We start from the raw sequence: 20,402 nt of genomic DNA on the forward strand, positions 1-20,402 counted from the left end.
CTTCTCTGTCTTTGACCTCTAGACCCTGTTTTAGAGGACTCATCTGATTAGTTCAGGCCCACCTAGGATACGATCCTTTTTGAGTTAATCAAAAGCCAACTGATTAGGCCCTTAATTGCATCTGCGGAAATCTCTGCCTTTGCCATGTAGCATAACCTAATCACAGGTGTGAAATCCCATTCATACTCAACTGGAGAGGATTATACAGAATGTGTACACCAGGATTGGAATCCTGGGGGGGTCATCTTAGGATTTTGCCTCCCACACTCTGGCATGTGTGGGACTTGTGGGAATGGGTTTCCCACAGTCTCTTCCTGGTATCTCCTACACTTTGCCATTCTCACCACACTGCCTTTCCTCCTGCTGATGCTCCTGCCTGGATTGCCTTTTCCTGTTCCCCACCATCTCCACTGGGAAAACTTCTCAGCCTTTAAGTCTCTGCAGCACTCTGTTTCCCCCAGCAGCTTCCTCTGCACCCAGGCTGGCTGGGTGTCCCTCTGAGTTACTCCCAAGCCCCATCTGATAGTTTAACTATTGAAGTATCTTCCCTCTCAGGGCAGTGTTGTGAGCTCCCGGCAGGAAGGACTGGCCTTGCCCATTGATTGGTGTCCCTGCCCCAGGCCTGGTGCCCAAGCAAGTCAGGTGCTTCTTACAGGCTTGCTGAATGAGTGGCAGGCATTGAATGACACTGAGAAGCCATTGTAGTTGGTGCTGAGAACAGGAAGGAGGAAGGGCATGCTCTCTGCCCTTCAGGAGCCCAGAGGTGATACAAGATGGACAGGCGTGTCTGTAAACACACCTTGCGATCGCCCAGGTGATCGCAGATCTGACAACCCCCAAGGCCTTTTTTGAGCCACAGAGGGCTGTTCTTTGTTTGAGAATTCTGATTTTCCACTTACCATTTACTACTGACTCTGGAGGAGAAATATGTGTTTGGGAGCGGGGGCAGGCAGTCAGTGGAGGGGACCATCAGCTGTCTGCCTAGTGCATTTTAGGGGAGCCCAGGAGGGTCTCCTGGCCCCATGAAGCCTCACCACCAGGGACTGTGAAGACTGAGTTTTCGTAATACAGAATTCACCCTTTGTGCTAGATAGTATCCTCTCTGCAATCTCTTTGAAATGTAAACGCTGGGGTGGGCTGGGCTGGGGAGCAAGGGAAAGAACATTAAATTAATGAATGCCACCCAGCTTGGACACCTGTTTGTGGCCCCTCAAGTCTCTGTTCCTCCCAGAGGAGGAGGACCCAGGTTGGCGAGTACAGGGCACACATTGGAAGGGGGCACCGAGTGGGGGCAGAAAGGGGAGGAGATTGCTAAGCAGGGAGGGCTTCTTCCCACTTGAGCCCTGATTCTCAGGGACGCAGTGTGTCCCCTCCTAGCTGGGCCATGACGGGGCCTCTCCCGAGAGCTGCTGGCTGGTGGAGGAGCTGTGCCTGGCTGTGCCCACCCAGGGCACCAAGTACACACTGTGCTGCAACTACTGGCTCGCCAAGGACCGAGGCGACGGCGTCACCTCCCGCATCTTCGACCTCCTGGATGCTACCGTGGTGAACATTGGGGTGAAGGTATGGGGGTACTAGGTGTGAGCACAGCATGGCAGGGGTGGTACAGGTTGGGGTGGGGGTAGCAATAAAGAGGGGGTTGAGGGAAGCAGGGGCATTGGCAGAGGGTTGCAGCCTGGTGCACTGGCTAGACTCTCTTGCTAGGGGTCAGGAGGCTGAAGTCTCTTCTAGTCTGCTGCTGTGTGACCTTGGGCAAGTCACTTGGCCTCTCTGGGCCTTGGGCTTCTCACACCTAGCATGGCAATAACGCTTCCCACCCTGGCGCACATAAGATCTTTGTGAGCTCTGCAAGGTCACGGTGCTACATAGACATCCAGGGTCGTTACTCTCCAAGGGATGTTCCGTCAGCACTTAGCATGGTGATGGGGAAGATGGCATTTGGGACGCTGTGAGCCTCTGGGTCTCGCGGTGCAGCAAGCAGCTGTCCTTACAAGACCCGTCTTAACTGGAAAAGGCTGGGAGGCAAGAGCCCTGAGCTCCTGTCTTGGTTCCACCTCTAACTGGCCAAACGGCCTGGGACAAGCCATGTCATCTCACAAGTCAGGGCAGGGCAGGAGGCAGTACGCCTGGGCTCAGGAGCCTAGGGACACTGGCCAGGTGATGGCGCATGCACCTGACCCTGGCCTCTTTCACTATGAGAGCTGTGGGGTCAGCAGAAGGCCCCAGCCCTTGTCTCCCTTCCTGAATCTAAGCCATGGGCTGCTGAATTCAGGTCACGAGCTGCCCCGTAAAAGCAAGAGGCATCACTGGGTCTGGGTGCGCCCTGTCTTTGCTTTATGTGGAAGCAGAGAGGAGCTGAGTTGTGAGGCTCTAAAAGCCTGATGCTGAGAGCTGGGAGCCAGGGTCCTGCCCCTCTCCTACGGGAGAGCAGAGCTTTCCGGCACACAGACATCCCCCCTTCCCAGATGCCTCCATCTGGGCCAGTTGGTGCTGTGGATGAGCTCCCAATTTATCCAGGCATCACCCGCCTTGACCCAGTTCCCACCCAGTGCTCATGTGGGCACGTGTGTGTGTGTGTGTGTCTGTGTCTGCCTATGTTACATCTGTGTGCCTGTGAGTGCTTGTGTTTGCCTGTGTGTAGCTATGTGTGTGCCTTTGTGTGTCTGTATGTGCCTGTGTGTGTGCTTACGTGTGTGTCTGTGTATACTAATGTCTGTGCCAATGCATGCCTGTGTGTATTTGTGTGTGCCACTGTGCATGCCTTTGTGTCTGTGTGTTTGCCTGTGTGTGTGCTTGTGTGTCAATGTGTGTGTGTCTGCGTGTGCCTATGGATGTACCTGTGTGTGTGCCTGTGTGTGTCTGTTTGTGTCTGCCTGTGAGTGTCAATGTGTGTGTCTGTGTGTACCTCTCTGTGTATCTGTGTGTGCCTGTGTATATGTCTGCATGCCTGTGTGGGTCTGTGTGTACACCTCTGCGTATGTCTGTGTATGCCTGTTTGTGTGTCTGTGTGTGTCTGTGTATGCCTGTGTGTGCCTGTGTATATGTCTGTGTGTACCTGTGTGTGTCCGTGTGTGCCTGTATTTGTGTGTGCCTGTGTAGCTGTGTATGTATGTACGTACATATGTATATGTCTGTGTGTGTGCTTCTGTGTGCTGTGTGTGCCTGTGTGCATGTCTGTGTGTGCCTCTGTGTGTGTTTGTGTATGCCTGTGTGTGTCTGTGTGTACCTCTGTGTGTACCTGTGTGTGTCTGTATGTGTCCATGTGTGTCTGTACCTGTGTGTACCTGTGTGTGTCTGTGTGTACCTGTGTGTGTCTGTATGTGTCCATGTGTGTCTGTACCTGTGTGTACCTGTGTGTGTCTGTGTGTACCTGTGTGTGTCTGTGTGTACCTGTATGTGTCCATGTGTGTCTGTGTGTACCTGTGTATGTATGTACGTAAATATGTATATGTCTGTGTGTGCTTCTGTGTGCCTGTGTACACGGCTGTGTGTGCCTCTGTGTGCGTTTGTGTATGCCTGTGTGTGTCTGTGTGTACCTATGTGTGTCTGTGTGTACCTATGTGTGTCTGTGTGTACCTGTATGTGTCCGTGTCTGTGTGTACCCGTGTGTGCCTGTGTGTACCTGTGTGTGTCTGTGTGTACCTGTATGTGTCCGCGTGTGTCTCTATGTACCTGTGTGTACCTGTGTGTGTCTGTGTGTGCCTGTGTGTACCCGTGTGTATCTGTGTGCACTCCTCCACGTGCAGTGCGACCACATCCCCCTCTGAGATTGCTGCGTTATGACAATCCAGATTCACACCCTATTATTCACTTGACAAAGGAGCTCACCGTGGGGCGCTGTGGCCTGGCCATCTCCCCAGTCCATCTGATGTCAGATTGGAATTACAAAAGCTCTGCTTTTCTATTCTCTTTTTGGAAACACACCTATTACAGAAAAAGAGCTGTACTTGTGTAAAAGAATGAAAGATGGATGCGGAGAACACAGAGTCTGGGGGGACCAGCCCGGAGGCCTGGGGCCTGTCTCCATGGAGCCCTGAAGCACTCATTTGATCATTCTATTTTTTCATCCTGTCCAGATGACAGCCGAAAAGGGCCCAACTCCCACTTTTGTTCCCAGTGCCTCTTCCTGCCTACCTCGAATGCCCTTGTTCAGTGGTGGAAGGAGATTTTCCTGGTAAAACAAAACCGCTTCATCCAATCCCTCTGTAAACTAAACTAGTTCTGTAGTCCAGGCCTGCAAACAACACTTCTAACCTTGAAGGACCACGGGATGGCTCCAGATGCTGCTGAAAAGCACCCAGCACCACAGGCACGATGTTAGGGCGTAATAACTGAGTTCAAAGGCTTTTGCGTAGTGGGGACCCAGGCATCTGCAGAGATGATAAAGCAACATGGTGACCACACGGGAAGAGATGGGCTAGGTGCGTAAAGGAGATGGTCAGCCAGGAATGTCCTCTGCACGTGTCCAAGCCTCTCCTGAACCATTGAGATCCAACTGCTAGTCCCCGGGCACCTAGTGAGTAAGCATCTAGGACCAGGGAACACTCGTGAACCTCAGTGAAGGTAATGGCTCTCAAAGGAAGACCCCAGGCAGGGCACTCAGTGAGTGCTCCCTCTCTGGAGACAGAGGGAACGCATCCTCTTTGGAGCAAACCTGAGGCAAAGGGCAAAATCCACCCTAAAGTAAAAATGGTACAAGATAGGCGATTGTCCCACTTTGCAAATGAATTGAGGCAGCGCTCCCCTAAACTTTACCCACAACAGGCTCCCCTAAATTTTACCCACCACGGCATTCCTTCTCACAGATGCTCAGGGGTGTGCGCAGTGCAGTGGAGGAGGGCCGGATAACCAGAACTAACCAGAACCTAGGGAGACCTGGGTAGTACGGATGGTTGACCGTTTGACTACTAGCGCAAAGTTTGGTGGTTCCAACCCACCCACGGGCACCTGAGAAGATAGGCTTGGCAATCTGCTTCCGAAAAGTCACAGCCTTGAAAACCCTGTGGAGCACAGTTTTCTCCACCCATGGGGTAGCTGTGAGTCAGAATCGACTTGATGGCAACTAACAATAATAACAACAACCAGAACCTAACCAGAATCGCTGCTGTTTGTGGAGGTCATGGCCTGTGGCGGGCCAGCCCTGGGCGCTGGCGTGACATATCTATAGCTCTCACAACCCTGCTACGTAGGTTTGTCCTTGTTTTACATGGAGGAAGCAGAGGCTGGTGGGGAGGGGCATCTGCCCCAGGGTCAACAGCTAGTAGATGGTAGATCTGGGATTCAAACGGGGCTCTGGATGGCTCCAAAAGCCACCGCATGCTCTGCTAGGGTGGAAGGGCTTAGGTGGGTGCTATGGATTGAACTGTGTTCCCCTGTCTTAGACATCTAGTGCTGCTTTAACAGAAATACCACAAGTGAATGGTTCTAACAAAGAGAAATTTATTTCCTCACGGTAAAGTAGGCTAAAAGTCCAAATTCAGGGTGTCAGCTCCAGGGGAAGGCCTTCTCTCTCTGTCAGCCCTGGAGGAAGGTCCTTGTCCTCAAACTTCCCCTGGCCAAAGATCTTCTAAGGCGTAGGGACCCCGGGTCCAAAGGACGCACTCTGCTCCCAGTGCTGCTTTCTTGGTGGTATGAGGTCCCAAGCCCTCTGCTTGCTTCCCTTTCCTTTTATCTCTTGAGACAGAAAGGGTGGTGCGGGCCACACCCCAGGGAAACTCCCTTTACACTGGATCACAGAGGTGACCTGAGTAAGAGTGGTGTTACAATCCCACCCTAATCTTCTTAACATAAAATTACAATTACAAAAAGGAGGACAACCCCACAGTACTGGGAATCATGGCCTAACCAAGTTGACACATATTTTTGGGGGGACACAATTCAATCCATGACACCCCCAAAAAGATATATTGCAGTCTTTTTTTTTTTTTTTTAACCCCAGTACCTGTAAATGTGACCTTGTTGGGAAGTAAGGCTTTCTTTGCAGATGCTGTCAGTTCAGTTAATGAGATCATGCTGGACTAGGGGAGAGTGGACACAGAAGACAGTCACGCAGGAGTAAGACAGACGCCATGTGAAGATGAATCTCAGAGGAAGAGTGCCAAGAAACGCTGAGGATACCAGAAGCTGGAAGAGACACGGAAGGATCTTCCCCGCTAGAGCAGACAGAAAGGACATGGCCCTATCTACACACTGAATTCAGACTTCTAGCCTCCAGAACTGTGGGGCCCCCAGCTTAGGCTGTCCTGGGTTTTGGCTGGAACTTGCAGTCCTGTTTCTATTGCAGGATGTGTTCTCTACCAGAAGCTGAGCTCCTCTCTAGCCCTGAACTGGGCACAGCAGGGGACATGAGACTGACAGGGCCTGACTCTTGCTGTCCAGACATTTACAGTTCGTTGGGGTGGAAGCAAGGTCTTTTCAGAGCCTCGAAGCTTGGAGGGTGTGTTGTCTTTCCCAGTGAGAGTAAGGCTGGTCACACAGGGTCAGCAGGTGAGGCCAGAGCTCAGGCCCATGTCCCCTACCTCATGGCAGGTGCTCTACGAGATGACGGTGTGGACGGGCGACGTGGTCGGGGGTGGCACCGACTCCAACATCTTTATGACCCTCTACGGAATCAATGGCAGCACAGAGGAGGTGCAGCTGGACAAAAAGAAAGCCAGGTATCATAGGCCTCACATCCAACTCCCCACCTTCTGGGCCTAGATAGCTCTCTCACGTTCCCTTCCTACCTTGGTGACTTCCAGCCTCCACCCCTTTGTCCACATGATTATTCCCTCCTAGAGTGCCCTTCAGCCACTGTCTTCTATCTCAAGACTTCTTTCTCCTCAAAGGGCCAACTCAAATCTGTCTCCTCCAGGAAGCCTTCCTTGATTACCTCAGCCCAGAGCAATTCTTCCCTTCTTGCCTCCCCCTCTTTCTCCTTCTCTCCCTCCCTTCCTATTTTCCTTCTTCCCCTCCCTCCTCCCTCCTTCCTGCCTTCCTTTCTTCCTGTCTCCCTTCCTTCCTTCAATTGCTCAAAAATATCTAGAGTAAGATCTGTAGATTAGTTGATAGCATCGTATCATTGTTAATTTCCTGGTTTCAATAACTGTATAACAGTAATGTAAGAGATTAACACTGGGAAAAGCTAGGTGAAGCCTACACAGATACTCTGTTGTATTTTTGCGAATTCCCTCAAGTCTAAAATTATTTCAAAATTAAAAGCTAAAAAAAAATTTAAATATTTAAAAAATATTTACTATCTAGTACATGTCAAGCACTGTCTCAGGCACTTGAGAGACAGAACAAAAAGGAAGAGAAGGTCCCCGTCCTCATGGAGCTTAACAGCTAAGGAGAACAACAGCAGCAACACCAACATTTCTGCGGTCTTATCTTGTACCAGGCTTTGTTCTGAGCCCTTTACATGTATTGACACCCCTAGTCCTCCCCAACCCTAGAACAATTATCATCTCCATTTTATAGGTGAGAGAACTGAGGCACAGCAAGGTGAAGTCATGCTGATCAAGGTCACAGGGCCAGATGGTCCTTAGTCTTAAGCCACGTGTTCTACTACATATTACGATAGTTGTTAGTAATGACAATGAAGGGGACCCTCCTGTAGTACTTACTGTCTGTGCCTCTCATGGGGCCCCCAGCTTAGACTGTTTTGGCTTTTGGCTGATTTTCCATGTTTAGCCATTGTCCCCAAATCATCTCTGTCTCTGACATCTTTTTTTTTAATAATTTATTTGTGTTGTTGTTGTTGTTGAAAATATGCACAGCTAAACATACACCAATTCGACAGTTTCTACATGTACGATTCAGTGATGTCGATGACATTCTTTAGGTTGTACAACCATTCTCACCCTACTTTTCCGAATTGTTCCCCCCCATTAACATAAACTCACTGCCCCCCTAAGCTTCCTAACTAACCTTTCGAGTTACTGTTGTCAGTTTGATCCCATATAAATAGTTCTTTAGAAAACCATAATGTCAAGGCAGACATTCTTTACTAATTAAGTTAAACTATTGTAGGTTGTGCGACCATTCTCACCCTCTTTTCCTACTTTTTCCTCCCCATTACCATAAATCCACTCACAGCTCTGAGCTCCGGCCTTGCAGGGCATAAGCACTCAGGGGTACTTCCGGATGGTGGTGGTTGTGATATTGATGAGGATGGTGATGGTGGTGGTGGTGATGATGGTGATGATGGTGAGATAGGGAGGAGGATGTTGAAGCTCTTGCAGGCCAGGCAGGAGTTTCTTCCCACGGGCAGAGCAGCTCATGAAACTGGAGGCTTATCCCTGGGACTCTGATGAGAACATTTTTTTGTCTGCCTTCTCTTAGATCTTCTCTCTCATTGTGCAACCCCTGTTTCCTCCTGGAATTCTTCTCTGAGCAACTAGGAATGATGACGATGATAATGGTTAACACTGATGGAACTCTGTGCCGGACACTGTCTCAAGTGTTTTTTAACATATAGTAACTCACAGCACCCTCTATAGTGTGCACCAGTATTGTTTCCACTTTACAAATAAGATGCCTGGGACACTGAGAGGTGAAGTAGCTTGCTGAGCCCTTTCCCGAGGACAGCCTTCCCTGGAGGCAGGGAACAGAAAGAAACTGGAACAGGGAAGTAGTGATGAGTGACCACAGGCAGCCTGTCCCAGATGTCACTTCTTCAGCTGGAGTTCTTGGATGTCTTCGAATCGATTCTGACTCATAGCAACCCTATGTGACAGAGTAGAACTGCCCTATAGGGTTTTCTTGGCTGTTATCTTTATAGAGCAGATTGCCAGGTCTTTCTGCCAAGGAGCTGCCGGGTAGGTTCAAATTGCCAACCTTTTGTTTGGCAGCCGAGCACTTAACCACTGCACCACCAGGGTTCTCAGCTGCAGAGTGGGAGCACCTTTAGTAGATGACTAGGGCATCCCCTGGGCCACTTTTACAGTCTGTCCTTCTGTGACAAGGGCAGAGGTGTGGTCCTGGATCAATGGCTGGCTGCCTCTCATCATGGGAGACCTACTGTGTGTCAAAGGATTTTGAGAGGGTCTGGGCAAAGAAAGAGTGTGGCTACTGGAGCTGTGGAGGGTTGAAGGGCCAGGGAGGGCCTTTCCCTTTGGATCTGGACCTTTTACCTGAGAAGAGGATGTCCATCCAGGCAGAATAAGGGCTTAGCCTGTATTGAAGGGTGAGGGTCAAGTGTAACCCACTCTTCAATCTTCTAGAAGAAAAGCTTGTTTCTCTCCCCCCGCCCCTTTCTTACACCCTTTCCTCCATAAAAACCTCCATAAAATAGAGACACTTGGTTAAACGCAACGGGTGAAAGCTGAGGAGAAATACAAAGTAAAGAACACTAAAGTTCTTTTGAATTGCAAAATTGTACGCCTGACAGGAGTAGGGAATCAATGAGTAGATGGATGATTTGAGAGAACCTCAGCGTGCGATGTGGTCTTGACAGGGGAATCTGTGAGCACTTCCATGCAGTTTTCACATGATTAGGGCAAGATGGGGCTTACATTAGAGCGGGAGGAATTTGGGGTAGACTTTCGGAAGTATTTTTTTAGCTCTAATAATCATATAATGCACGTGAACAAGTTATCAAAAAGAGATTAGGCCTCTGTTCAACCACTGCTTTTAAAACTAACCATTTGCCATCAAGTCAGTTCTGACTCAGTGGTGACCCCATGTGTGTCAGAGTAGAACTGGGGTCCATAGGGTTTTCAAAGGCTGATATTTTGGAAGTAGATTGCCAAGACTTTTTTCCAAGGCACCTCTGGGTGGATTTGAACATCCAACCTTTTGACTAGCAACGTAACGTGTTAACCTTTTGCACCCCCCCCCCGGGACTCTGCATTTAAAACTTGTTTTTGTTGTTGTTAGTTGCCATCGAGTTGATTCTGACTCATGGCAACCCCTTTAAGATTCAAAAAAACAAAAACCTAACCTGTTGCGTCTAGTCGATTCCAACTCGTAGTGACCCAACAGGACAGAGTAGAACTGCCTCACACGGTTTCCAGGCTGTGATCTTTACTGAAGCAGACTGCCACATCTCTCTCCTGGGTTCGAACTGCTGACCTTTCTGTTAGCAACTGAGCGTTTAACCAGTGCACCACCAGGGCTCCTTCCTGTAAGACTAACCCCACCCACTAGGGGAAGTTAATTCTCTCTTTGCAGCATTTGCAGCCCCAGCATTTGTGGCCTCTGTTTTTTAAAAAATATGTCTTGTATCCAAAGAAGCATAATGATTGCCATGCAGAGCTGTATCTTCAGCACCACCTGCACCACCTCGAGGGGCTTGTCAGCATCATCATCTGGAATCAGTCAACAGTCAAGCAATCAGTCAGCATTGAAGGTCGTATTATACATGCAGCCCTGTGGAGAGAGCAGTAAGGAATAAAGATAAAGCATCTCTGAGATGATGAAGTCATTCAGTAGAAAAATAGTAATAGCAACTAAAGCAATGTTACCTTCTACTTGCCTCATACTTTACAGTTGTCAGTATCATCACCCAGCCCAGGATCACTGTGTTCAGATGTGCCGATTGTACACGGGAAAATGTGAATGGCTGCATCTAGATTTGTGCAATGAACAACCTGCCCCACCCCTCATGGAGGTCCTCTCACTCACAGAATCTCATTTAAAGCTTTGCAAATACGGAATTCTTTTCACATTGTGAGTTGATTTCACATCCACTTGGTCCACATGGCAGTTTTGTGAAATTGCAGGGCTAGTGTCACTCCCTCCATATTCCAGGTAAGAAACAAGTCCCAGAGAGGAGCTGGGACCAACCTAGGAGACTAGCAGAAGGAGATTAGAACCCAGATCCGGTGCCTTTAAGTCCAGTGTCATGTCTCTCAGCCAAACCTTCTTAACCCAGTCTTTTGGGGGCACATCTATTCTATGGTATAAGAGACAGGCTGTTGGGGAGTCCTTGGGGGCAAAGAGAGGGGCTGAGTAGGGCCCTCGCTCCTCTGCCAGATCTGGTCCCTGCCCTGGCCCAGCCCCTGACTGCAGCCAGCCTCCCTCCTTCACGCCCCCATCTGCACCCCAGGTTTGAGCGGGAACAGAACGACACCTTCATCATGGAGATCTTGGACATCGCCCCCTTCACCAAGATGCGGATCCGAATCGACGGCCTGGGCAGTCGGCCCGAGTGGTTCCTGGAGAGGGTAAATACCTGGCCCTCCCACTCCCTGACAGCTACCACCCACCCCTTCTCCCTGCTCCTCTGGAGCGAGTCAGTGGACCTTAAAGGACAAATGTCACCCTAGAAGGTTAGTAACATAAATCTGGCCTGTATAACCCAATGTGCCCTTTGGCATGAATTAATCAGAGAACTTAGTTTTATTTATTTATGTCCAGTCAAAATTGAATCAACTGTCTGAGAAGCCAGCAAGAGCTGTTAGTGTGTTGTGAAGGGAGACGGAGTGGGGAAAGGCTTGGGTGGATTTCTTCAAGGAAGTGAGTCAAAGTGAATGGAAAGAGGAGAGACAACAACTGGGCAGAGAGAGGCTCAGGGTGGGAACCTCAGGCAGGATGGCCAAAGAACATTGGGGACCCCTCCGACCATGCATTTAGGTGGCTGCCTCTTTGTCCATCTTGGCCCAACCCTCTCTCCCTGGGGAGTGGTCTAGGCCTGCCCAGCAGCGGCCTGACTGGGGAGCCCAGGTCCTTGGGCTCTCTGTTTGGGTTGAAACCAGCCCTGCCTCTGGGACGTGTGCCCACACGGGCTTCCCCTCCTCCAGATCCTCCTGAAGAACATGAACACAGGAGATCTGACCATGTTCTACTACGGAGACTGGCTGTCCCAGCGGAAAGGCAAGAAGACCCTGGTGTGTGAGATGTGTGCTGTCATAGATGGGGAGGAGATGATGGAGTGGACTTCCTACACTGTCTCAGTGAAGACCAGCGACATCCTAGGTGGGTGGGGGCCCTCCCAACCTCCTGTTACCCCTGCCCCACCCACAGACTCTGGCTCTGGTCCTGGGCTCTGGTCAGGGCATTTTTCTTTGGAGGGTCTTCCAGCAGCCAGTCAATCCAAGTTCCCTCCACGGAGTGTCACTTTCTGTCGGGGCAAAGGATTTCCTGCTAATGACCGTATTGGCTCCTTCCCTCTTCCCTCAGAGAAATGGGGAGAACATTATTGGGGAGCAAGGTTGGCACTTTTAAAAATGATGCAGGAGACATAGCTTGACTCAGAAGCCCTCTAGCCTCCTGTGCTGTCTACCTCCCTCACCCAAGTGCCTGTGCACGTTGTCTGCCCTTGGGTTCCTGTCTTCAGCCATGTGTTTGGCAACCATCTGCTGTGTACCAGTGTCAGCCTTGGGTCTTAGATAGAGACGTAACCCCCAGGCCCTCAGTGGTCTGATACTGTAGTGGAGCAATCCCAGTGCAGGGTGGTGAGGATCTGACCCACGTAGGCACAGCAGGCCAGGGAACCAGATGAGAATGCCTTATCCAGCTGGGGACCAGGGGCAAAGGTCATGGAGGGCTTCCCAGAGGAGATGATGCCATGGTCAAGTCTGGAAATACAAACAGAAGCTATTTAGGCAGATGGACACCCAGAGGAAGAGCCTTCCAAGAAAAGTACTAGCACGTAAAGGGCCTGAAGCTGAGAGGGCACACAATGTTGTCTAGCCAGGAAGGCAATGCCTCCTACCTACCCTCCCCATGCCAAGCCTGCTCTCCAGGAGCTGCTGCAAGGAATCTGACAAACCCACCCACACTGATTATAAACGGCTAGTGAGGCATTAGAATCCCTAGATGATGCACATGGTTAACATGCTTGGCTGCTAACTGAAAACTTGGAGGTTCAAGTCCACCTATAGGCACCTTGGAAAAAAAGCCTGGTGATCCACTTCTAAAAAATCAGCCATTGAAAACCCTATGGAGCATAGTTCTGCTCTGGCACACGTGGGGTCACCGTGAGTCAGAATCAACTCAACAGCAACTGGCTACTGGTTAGTGAGGCCCTATCTCAACGTAGCTTGTATTTCCAACAGAGAAGAATTTAGCTAAAGAAGTGAAGTTCTATGGTAGGGTCTCAGGCACAAGTCGTGGGTCAGTAAAGCTGGTAACATTTGCTTTTGACATCTTCTTTCTTCCTTTTCCCTTCATGGTGGAGCCTTTGCCAACTTTGCTTAAAGTTCCAAAGGGCCACGTGTTTTCAAGCCCTTCCACTCCCTCAAAATGTGCTCTCAGAAAATAATTGATAAACTCATTGATAACAGCAGGGTGTGTGTCAGAAGAGCTTCACAGGGTCACCTCTTCGAGAAGCATTTACTATTAACTGGCATTAATATTTTTGTTTGGCCTAAGCAAATGATACGAAGATCTAGTATAAAATGGCAACCAGAGGTAGATTTAAGGAGCAAGGAATGTTTCTGCTTCCTTCCGAACCCACATTGTGCAGAAGGGAGCTTGTGCTCTGAATCATAAAGCCAATCTACGTAGAATGCCTTTTAAGGTTGGTGTGTTTCCCCAAGAGTAGAAGAGTTTTTGCACTAAACCATTCACACCTGGTAACCGTGACTTCAGTTAGGCCAATAGCATTTGCAAGACAAAAAGATAAGGTGAAGGACAGAATCAGGCCCAGGAGCACAGAACACTAGCCAGCCCTTTCCAACCACGCCTTTGGATTTGTTGACTCTGAACTCTGCCCACCTACACCCCTGGTGAGCCCTGGTGGTGCAATGGTTAAGCTCTCAGCTGCTGACCACTAGGTCAGTGGTTTGAACACACCAGCAGCTCTGTGGAAGAAGGATGTGGCAGCCTGCTTCTGTAAAAGTTGCAGCCTTGGAAACCCTATACCCTGTCCTACAGAGTTGCTATGAGTCAGAATCTATTCAATGGCAACGGGTTTGGTTTCAGTTGGTCGCAGCCCTGGCCCATGCAAGGAGTCCAGGAGCAAGGCTAGATGTCTGGGTGTCAGAGAGCTTGGCACCTGAGCCCACATCTTGTGTTCCCTACCCCAGGAGCAGGCACCGATGCCAACGTCTTCATCATCATCTTTGGGGAGAACGGGGACAGTGGGACCCTAGCCCTGAAGCAGTCGGCCAACTGGAACAAGTTCGAACGGAACAACACAGACACGTTCAACTTCTCCGACATGCTGAGCCTGGGCCACCTCTGCAAGCTGAGGGTCTGGCACGACAACAAAGGTAACTCCGCTCAAGGTCACCCTGAGCACTTAACCACTGCCCTGACAGCCTGTCTGCCCTGCCTACCCTAGGGATGCAGGCAACTAAAAATGAAAGACTGTCGCTATTTTGATACTTCCATCAGTTAAGAAGAGCCAATATCTCTGGACAAGTTTAGAGACTATGTTTAGTTCCTCCCGCATCCCCTAGGGGAGATTCATAGTTCTTTGCTTTTTGTGATGTAGAGCATTCATTCCGTTCAGTTCAAGCATAAAAATTAAGAAAAGAAAGGCTATATCACCAAATTTGCTTCCCGTGGATTTTCTATAAAGAATTGTTCTTGTTTACTTATAATACAAAAATGAAACCAAGGCATAGAGACCCTGTAGAACACTACAGGCCCTACAGAGTTGAACTGTCTCTTAGGGTTTCCAAGCAGCAACTGTCTGATTCAAACTGCCAACTTTTTGGTTAGCAGCCAAGCTCTTAATCACTGTGCCACCAGGGCTCCGTTATTCATAACAGTAGGCCTAAAATTCGTCAAAATTATTTATAAATATAAACTATAAAATAGGATAGATGCCAAGCAAGACATTTATTTTTAACTTTCAAGTACATAAAGCAGTATTTTATCACATCTGTAACTGTGATGAACTTCATGTTCGCAACATTTCTTGGGTTGTCCTTTTCTGTCTTTGGGTCATGTTGACATTTTTTTTTTTTTGCTTTGGGCCTTGAAGTAATGAGTGGAGTTGTTAAATACGACATTTCACTTCCTCGATACATACTGCTTTCTTAATTCATACTGCTGCAACTCATCTTTCCTGTCTCGCAATGAAATCAGCTTTGGCAAAGCCATCTGTTCCAGGTCTTCTCCAGCCTTTTCTGAGCCTCTCCACCAGTGGCCCAGAGCTGTCCTGAAGGTTGTGTTTGTCCACTGAGGACCGACGTGTTGTGGTGACTGATGAAACACGACTTGGCGTTTTGCAATCTCTCTTCCTAAGGAAGTAGACTATTATGATTTTTAAAAAATAATTTATTTTATTTTTTGTTGTTGAAAATATACACAGCTAAACATATACCAATTCAACAGTTTCTACATGTGCAATTCAGTGACATTGATTACATTCTTTAGGTTGTACAACCATTCTCACCCTATTTTCTGAATTGTTTCTCCCCCATTGACAAACTCACTGCTGCCCTAAGCTTCCTAACTAAGCTTTCGAGTTACTCTTGTCAATTTGATCCCACAATACTCAAGGCAGACGAATAGTTCTTTAAAAGATCACAGTACTCAAGGCAGACATTCTTCACTAATTAAGTTAAACTATTGTTCAGTTTTAAGAAGACTTTAGGGAATATTTTTGGCTTAAGGTTTAAAGATTATTTCAGGGCCATAGTTTTTTTTAGGGGGGGTGTTATTGAGCCTCAGTAGCTCCAGGAAGTCTAAATTCCCTGAGAATTTTAAATTTTGTTCTGCATTTTTGCCCCTTTTGATCACAATTCTTCTATAGAATCTGATCAAAACATTCAGTAATGATATCTGAGCACCATCCAATTCTTCTAGCCTCCTGGAAAAGGAGGCAGTTGTTCATGGAGGCAATTAACCGTGCATTTCATTTAGACTATTTTGCATTAACATGAGGTAAGCAGTTAAACTTTTCCATAACATGGCATAAACTCAGATTAGGCACAGATAAAACAGCCAGTCTTTAAGGCAATAAAATACTTTCACAGTCCTCTTTAGTTTTCAAAACTACATGCCTGGAACTCTGCTTGGTATTAAAGGTACAAACATTTGATCCTTACAACAACTTTGTGAATTACTAAAGCAAGAACACTTTATTACCACCCCCTAGCTCTCCCTTTTCTGCAATGGAAATACACTGTGGCCCAGTGAGGTTGAATGTCTTTCTCAGGCCCACACAGCTAGAAAAGGACACAGCCATAGAAAGAGATTCAATCTAGTTTTCCTGATGTTAGCTCTGATGCTTATTCTGGTATTCCATATTGTATGCCTGCCAGCCCACCCTGCCAGTCACCATTCTGCACCCTTAGCCTGGCCACTATCCCCAGAAGGTTCAAAAAAAACGAGGAGATGAGGAACGCCCTCTTCTATCTCTGTCCACTGTGCCTGCCCATATGTTTACTGTAATTGGGGAGGGGGGGCTTATCTAGAACAGGTATCTTTAGAGTCTGTGGGATGAAACGTGCTTACAAAACATCCTCAAAATATCCTTAATGATTCTCTTCTCTTTCCCAAGAAGGAAAGAAAACAAAATCCCCTTAATTTTTTTCCACTCTTCATCCTTTATGATTTTCTTAGGACCAGTAGCAGGTTGGCTGGTGGTCGAAAATCTGCCTTAATAAAAACAGTCATAATCATTAAGACTGTCTTCTGCTCCAGACACTTCACAAGATCAGGATGTACCTCTGTCCCCAACAGTCAACAAGTAAAAGACACATGGTGTGTATCATCACAGGTCTAATTAGAGGGATCTGACATATCAGGCTGCCCTTCATCCCAGGCACTGATTTTGCATGTATCTAAACTTAGTTTTCTTGCTGCGTTTTTCTACTATTCAAAAATCTGACACCTGACTCCTGTCTCATCACTGTGAAAACCCTGAGAAAAGGGAGGTGGATCAGCACCATGGACAGCTCACAACAGCGCTAAGCCTGCTCCTTGTCAATGCTACTATGATTTAAGTATCAGATTTTCCCCAAAGCATTTGATTTCCCCTTGAATAGCCCAAGACTGATTGCCTTGGTCCCATAATGATGCTTGGACTTAAAGAAATCCTGAATCATTGATGTGACCCTTTGTCCATTTCAGGCAGAGAAGTGGGCCTCCTGCCCTCCAACAAGACTTGGGTCTGAAAGCAGGACCATATCATTGGTAGGTCTTAGCTTAGCAGGGAAAGACTTCTGTGTCCTCACTGAGCCCTGGTGGGTGGAATACTAGGATCAGAAGAAGGATAGGGAAGTCCAGGTTCTACAGTAGAGGCTCCAACTTCCTCCTTATAGTAACTTTCTCATCTAGGAATGGAAGTTTAAATGTTACTACAAGCTAAGACCTTTCTTGGGAATGGGGATAAATATGGATCTCTTCCAGCAGGTTGGCCAAGTAGAGGTCTTCCAAATTTCTTGGCACAGACAAGTGAGCACTTCCAGCACTACATCCATTCATTGAAACATCTCAATTGGCATTCTGTCAATTCCTGGATCCTTGTTTTTCGCCAATGTTTTCAGTGCAGGTTTGACTTCTTCTTCAGTACCATCAGTTCCTGATCATACGCTACCTCCTGAAATGGTTGAACATCGACCAGTTCTTTTTGGTATAGTGACTCTGTGTATTCATTCCATCTTCTTTTGATGCTTCCTTGTATCATTTAATATTTTCCCCACAGAATCCTTCAATGTTGCAACTCAAGGCTTTAATTTTTTCTTCAGTTCTTTCAACTTGAGAAACGCCGAGAGGGATCTTCGCTTTTGGTTTTCTAGCTCCAGGTCTTTGTACATGTCATTGTAATACAGAAGACTGAAGAAGAATTAATGCCTTTGAATTATAGTCTTGGTGAAGAATATTGAATATATCATGGACTGCCAAAAGAACAAACAAATCTGCCTTCCATTTAGTTATTATGTCTCTTAAGTCTCTGTTAATTCGGAGTAGTTCCTACTCCCTTTATTTTTTCGTGCCATTGATGTGTTGAAGGAACCGGATTGGCTGATCTGTAGTTTATATTGTGGATTTTTCTGTTTGGTTCTTCATGGTATCACTGTTTATTTTCCATGTTTCCTATTAACTGGAAGTTAGCTTCCACGAACACTTTAACACATACATCATCCAAGCTGATACTCAGGAAGTCGCCCTAGGACTTGGTTCATCTACAGCTTGATTAGACTTAGGTTCAATTTTCTTTGGTAAGACTACTTTATAGATGGTATAAGGACCACTTCAGAGTGGTACCTGTGTACTTCATATAACATCCCAGCAGCCTCACTCTTACAGATGCTAACATCAAATAGTGGTTACAAGGGCAGTCAGCCTGTTTGCTCTATTGTAAAGCACACTCATAACTCTTCATCTAATGGTCTCACCCAGTGATGATCAATTAGGGGTTATAAATGATGATTTTCTAATTCTGTTATTTCTTATCCACTTATTAGCTAGAGTTCCTCTGTAAAAAAAATGGCCCTTAGGCTATTTGATTACCATGAAAGATAGTTCAGAGAAGAAAATCAAGATAAATGATTAATTCTTCCCTGTAATTCTCAATTACCCAGATAGCTTTTAAAGTACTGAACAAATTGTAACACAGTGTGTTTATTTTCTAATTCGGCTTGCTCTACTTCTCGCTTCCTCTGAAATGAAAACACTGGTGAGATGAAGAATTGTTAACAAAAAAGTGAATGATAGGTTTCCTCTTAATAATATAGATTCATAGAACTGTAAAGAGCCTCAGAAATCATCTGGGAATCAGAATCCCCACATTGTACAAGTGAGGAAATGGAGGACTGGGATGATTATAATGTGGTCAGTTTGAAGAATATGGTAAGCTTGGAGCCTAGATCTGCCAGCTACCAAAGTGTCACCTGGGGCAGCAGCTTGGATAATGTGCGTGTGAAATTGTTTGTGGAAAGATTATGCTTAGATTCTGTATTCTTTCATAGCTAGGGCTGAGTGATGTTTTCATGTCTTACTTTGAACCATCTATTGATCTTGTATAAGAAATTTGGATCTCCAGATGGATCACTCAGCTTGACAGAGTTTATTTTTAAGGAAGAAGTTACTTAGTGAAGTTAATTATCTTTCTAGCCAAGCAGAATGTTCAAGAGTTTGTACTAGGATACAAAACTGACAGTTCACTTTAGAAAGTAAAACCAATTTGTCAGTTCTGTGTTTACTGAGCACTGTCTAGGTCCATATCCCTATGATGCAGTTAAGAAGTCACGAGATTTTCAGTTTATGGTGATGGAAAAATTCCATTGATTAAGGGTAGGGTTGCACAGCTGATTAATGTAATTGGCGTCGATAAGTTTTATAACTGTAAAAAGTTGAATTGGCAAAAGTTGTGTTATAGATATATTTACAACAATGACAAAAAATAAGAATAGCTGCTGAGGCTGCTTATGTATAACCATGGGATTTGGTTCCTTGGTTTGGAGGTTTAGGGTCATGGTTTCATGCGACAACCCAGTTAACTGGCCTAATATCATGTTTAGTGCTTCTATTCTACCTCCTAGTTTGTTGCATAGTGCCTGGGGTCTTTGAAGCTTACAAGCAGCCATCCAAAGTACAAGAGTTGGCATCCATTAGCCTGGAGCAACAGAGAAAGAAGGAGATTCAGGAATACGGAAGGAAATGGAATGTGTGGCTACTTGCCTCCATGCACAATTGCCCCCTTTGCCAAGAGACCAGAAGAATTGGATGGTGCCTGGCTACCATTACTGAACATTTTAATCAAAGATTCAGAAGAAGAACTCTGATCAAAAGAGGGGAAATGCAGAACAGAATTTCAAATTATAATGGAATACAGATTTTCTGGAGTCATAGAGGCTGGATGAACCCCTCAAACTATGACCCTGAGATAATCTTTAAACCTTAAATTAAAAATATTCCTTGAAATCTTCCTTAAACCGAACAATAGTTGAGGTTGACTAGTAAAGAATGTATGCCTTGAGCATTATGCTCTTTTAAGGACTATCTGTATGGGATCGAACTGACAACAGTAACTCAAAAGATTAGATATGACATTCAGGGGGCAGTGAGTTTATGTTAATGGGGGAGGAACAACTCAGAAAAGGAGGGTGGGAATGGTTGTACAACTTGAAGAATGTAATCAGTGTCACTGAATTATACATGTATAAATTGTTGAATTAGTGTATGTTCTGCTGTGTATATTCTCAACAATAACAACAAAAATAAAATAAATTATTAAAAAAGGGAAGCCATGAGACATGACTCCACTCTCTAAAATCTAACTGTAGAATCCATACATACACCTAAAAACAGAGGTATAAGGGCTAGGGTATAGTCACAGCCTCAACAGCAAAAATTTAAGCCATCTGTGTTCAAGGACAAGTGAATGGACAGATAATGAATACTGTGGCCTTGGAGCCTTTGGGGTCCTCATGAATCAGGTGAGACTTAAGTTGTTCAGAAGCTAGGTGGATATTTAAGGCAGGGAAATAGTTTGGAGCCATAACGAGAAGGGAGGAAGTGCCAAATGGATGCTTAATAAATCCATCTGTCTGGAATGGGGGATTTGAATAAGGGTC

General features: G+C 46.7%; 1 protein-coding gene across 2 annotated transcripts in view; it reads left to right on the plus strand.

Moving 5' to 3' along the window:
* The window catches only part of LOXHD1 (lipoxygenase homology PLAT domains 1), a 169,046-nt gene that overhangs the window by 136,460 nt on the left and 12,184 nt on the right, over positions 1-20,402 (plus strand). The window contains exons 33-37 of one of the 2 annotated variants that reach the window (XM_064294569.1): positions 1,378-1,563; positions 6,529-6,656; positions 11,030-11,147; positions 11,724-11,898; positions 13,953-14,138. In XM_064294569.1, the coding sequence (XP_064150639.1) occupies positions 1,378-1,563; positions 6,529-6,656; positions 11,030-11,147; positions 11,724-11,898; positions 13,953-14,138 (793 nt within the window). The remainder of the gene's footprint in view (positions 1-1,377; positions 1,564-6,528; positions 6,657-11,029; positions 11,148-11,723; positions 11,899-13,952; positions 14,139-20,402) is intronic. The other variant, XM_064294570.1, reaches the window with a different exon arrangement.

Source organism: Loxodonta africana, chromosome 11 (genome assembly GCF_030014295.1).
Source record: "Loxodonta africana isolate mLoxAfr1 chromosome 11, mLoxAfr1.hap2, whole genome shotgun sequence".
In the NCBI taxonomy this organism is placed as follows: Eukaryota; Metazoa; Chordata; class Mammalia; order Proboscidea; family Elephantidae; genus Loxodonta; species Loxodonta africana.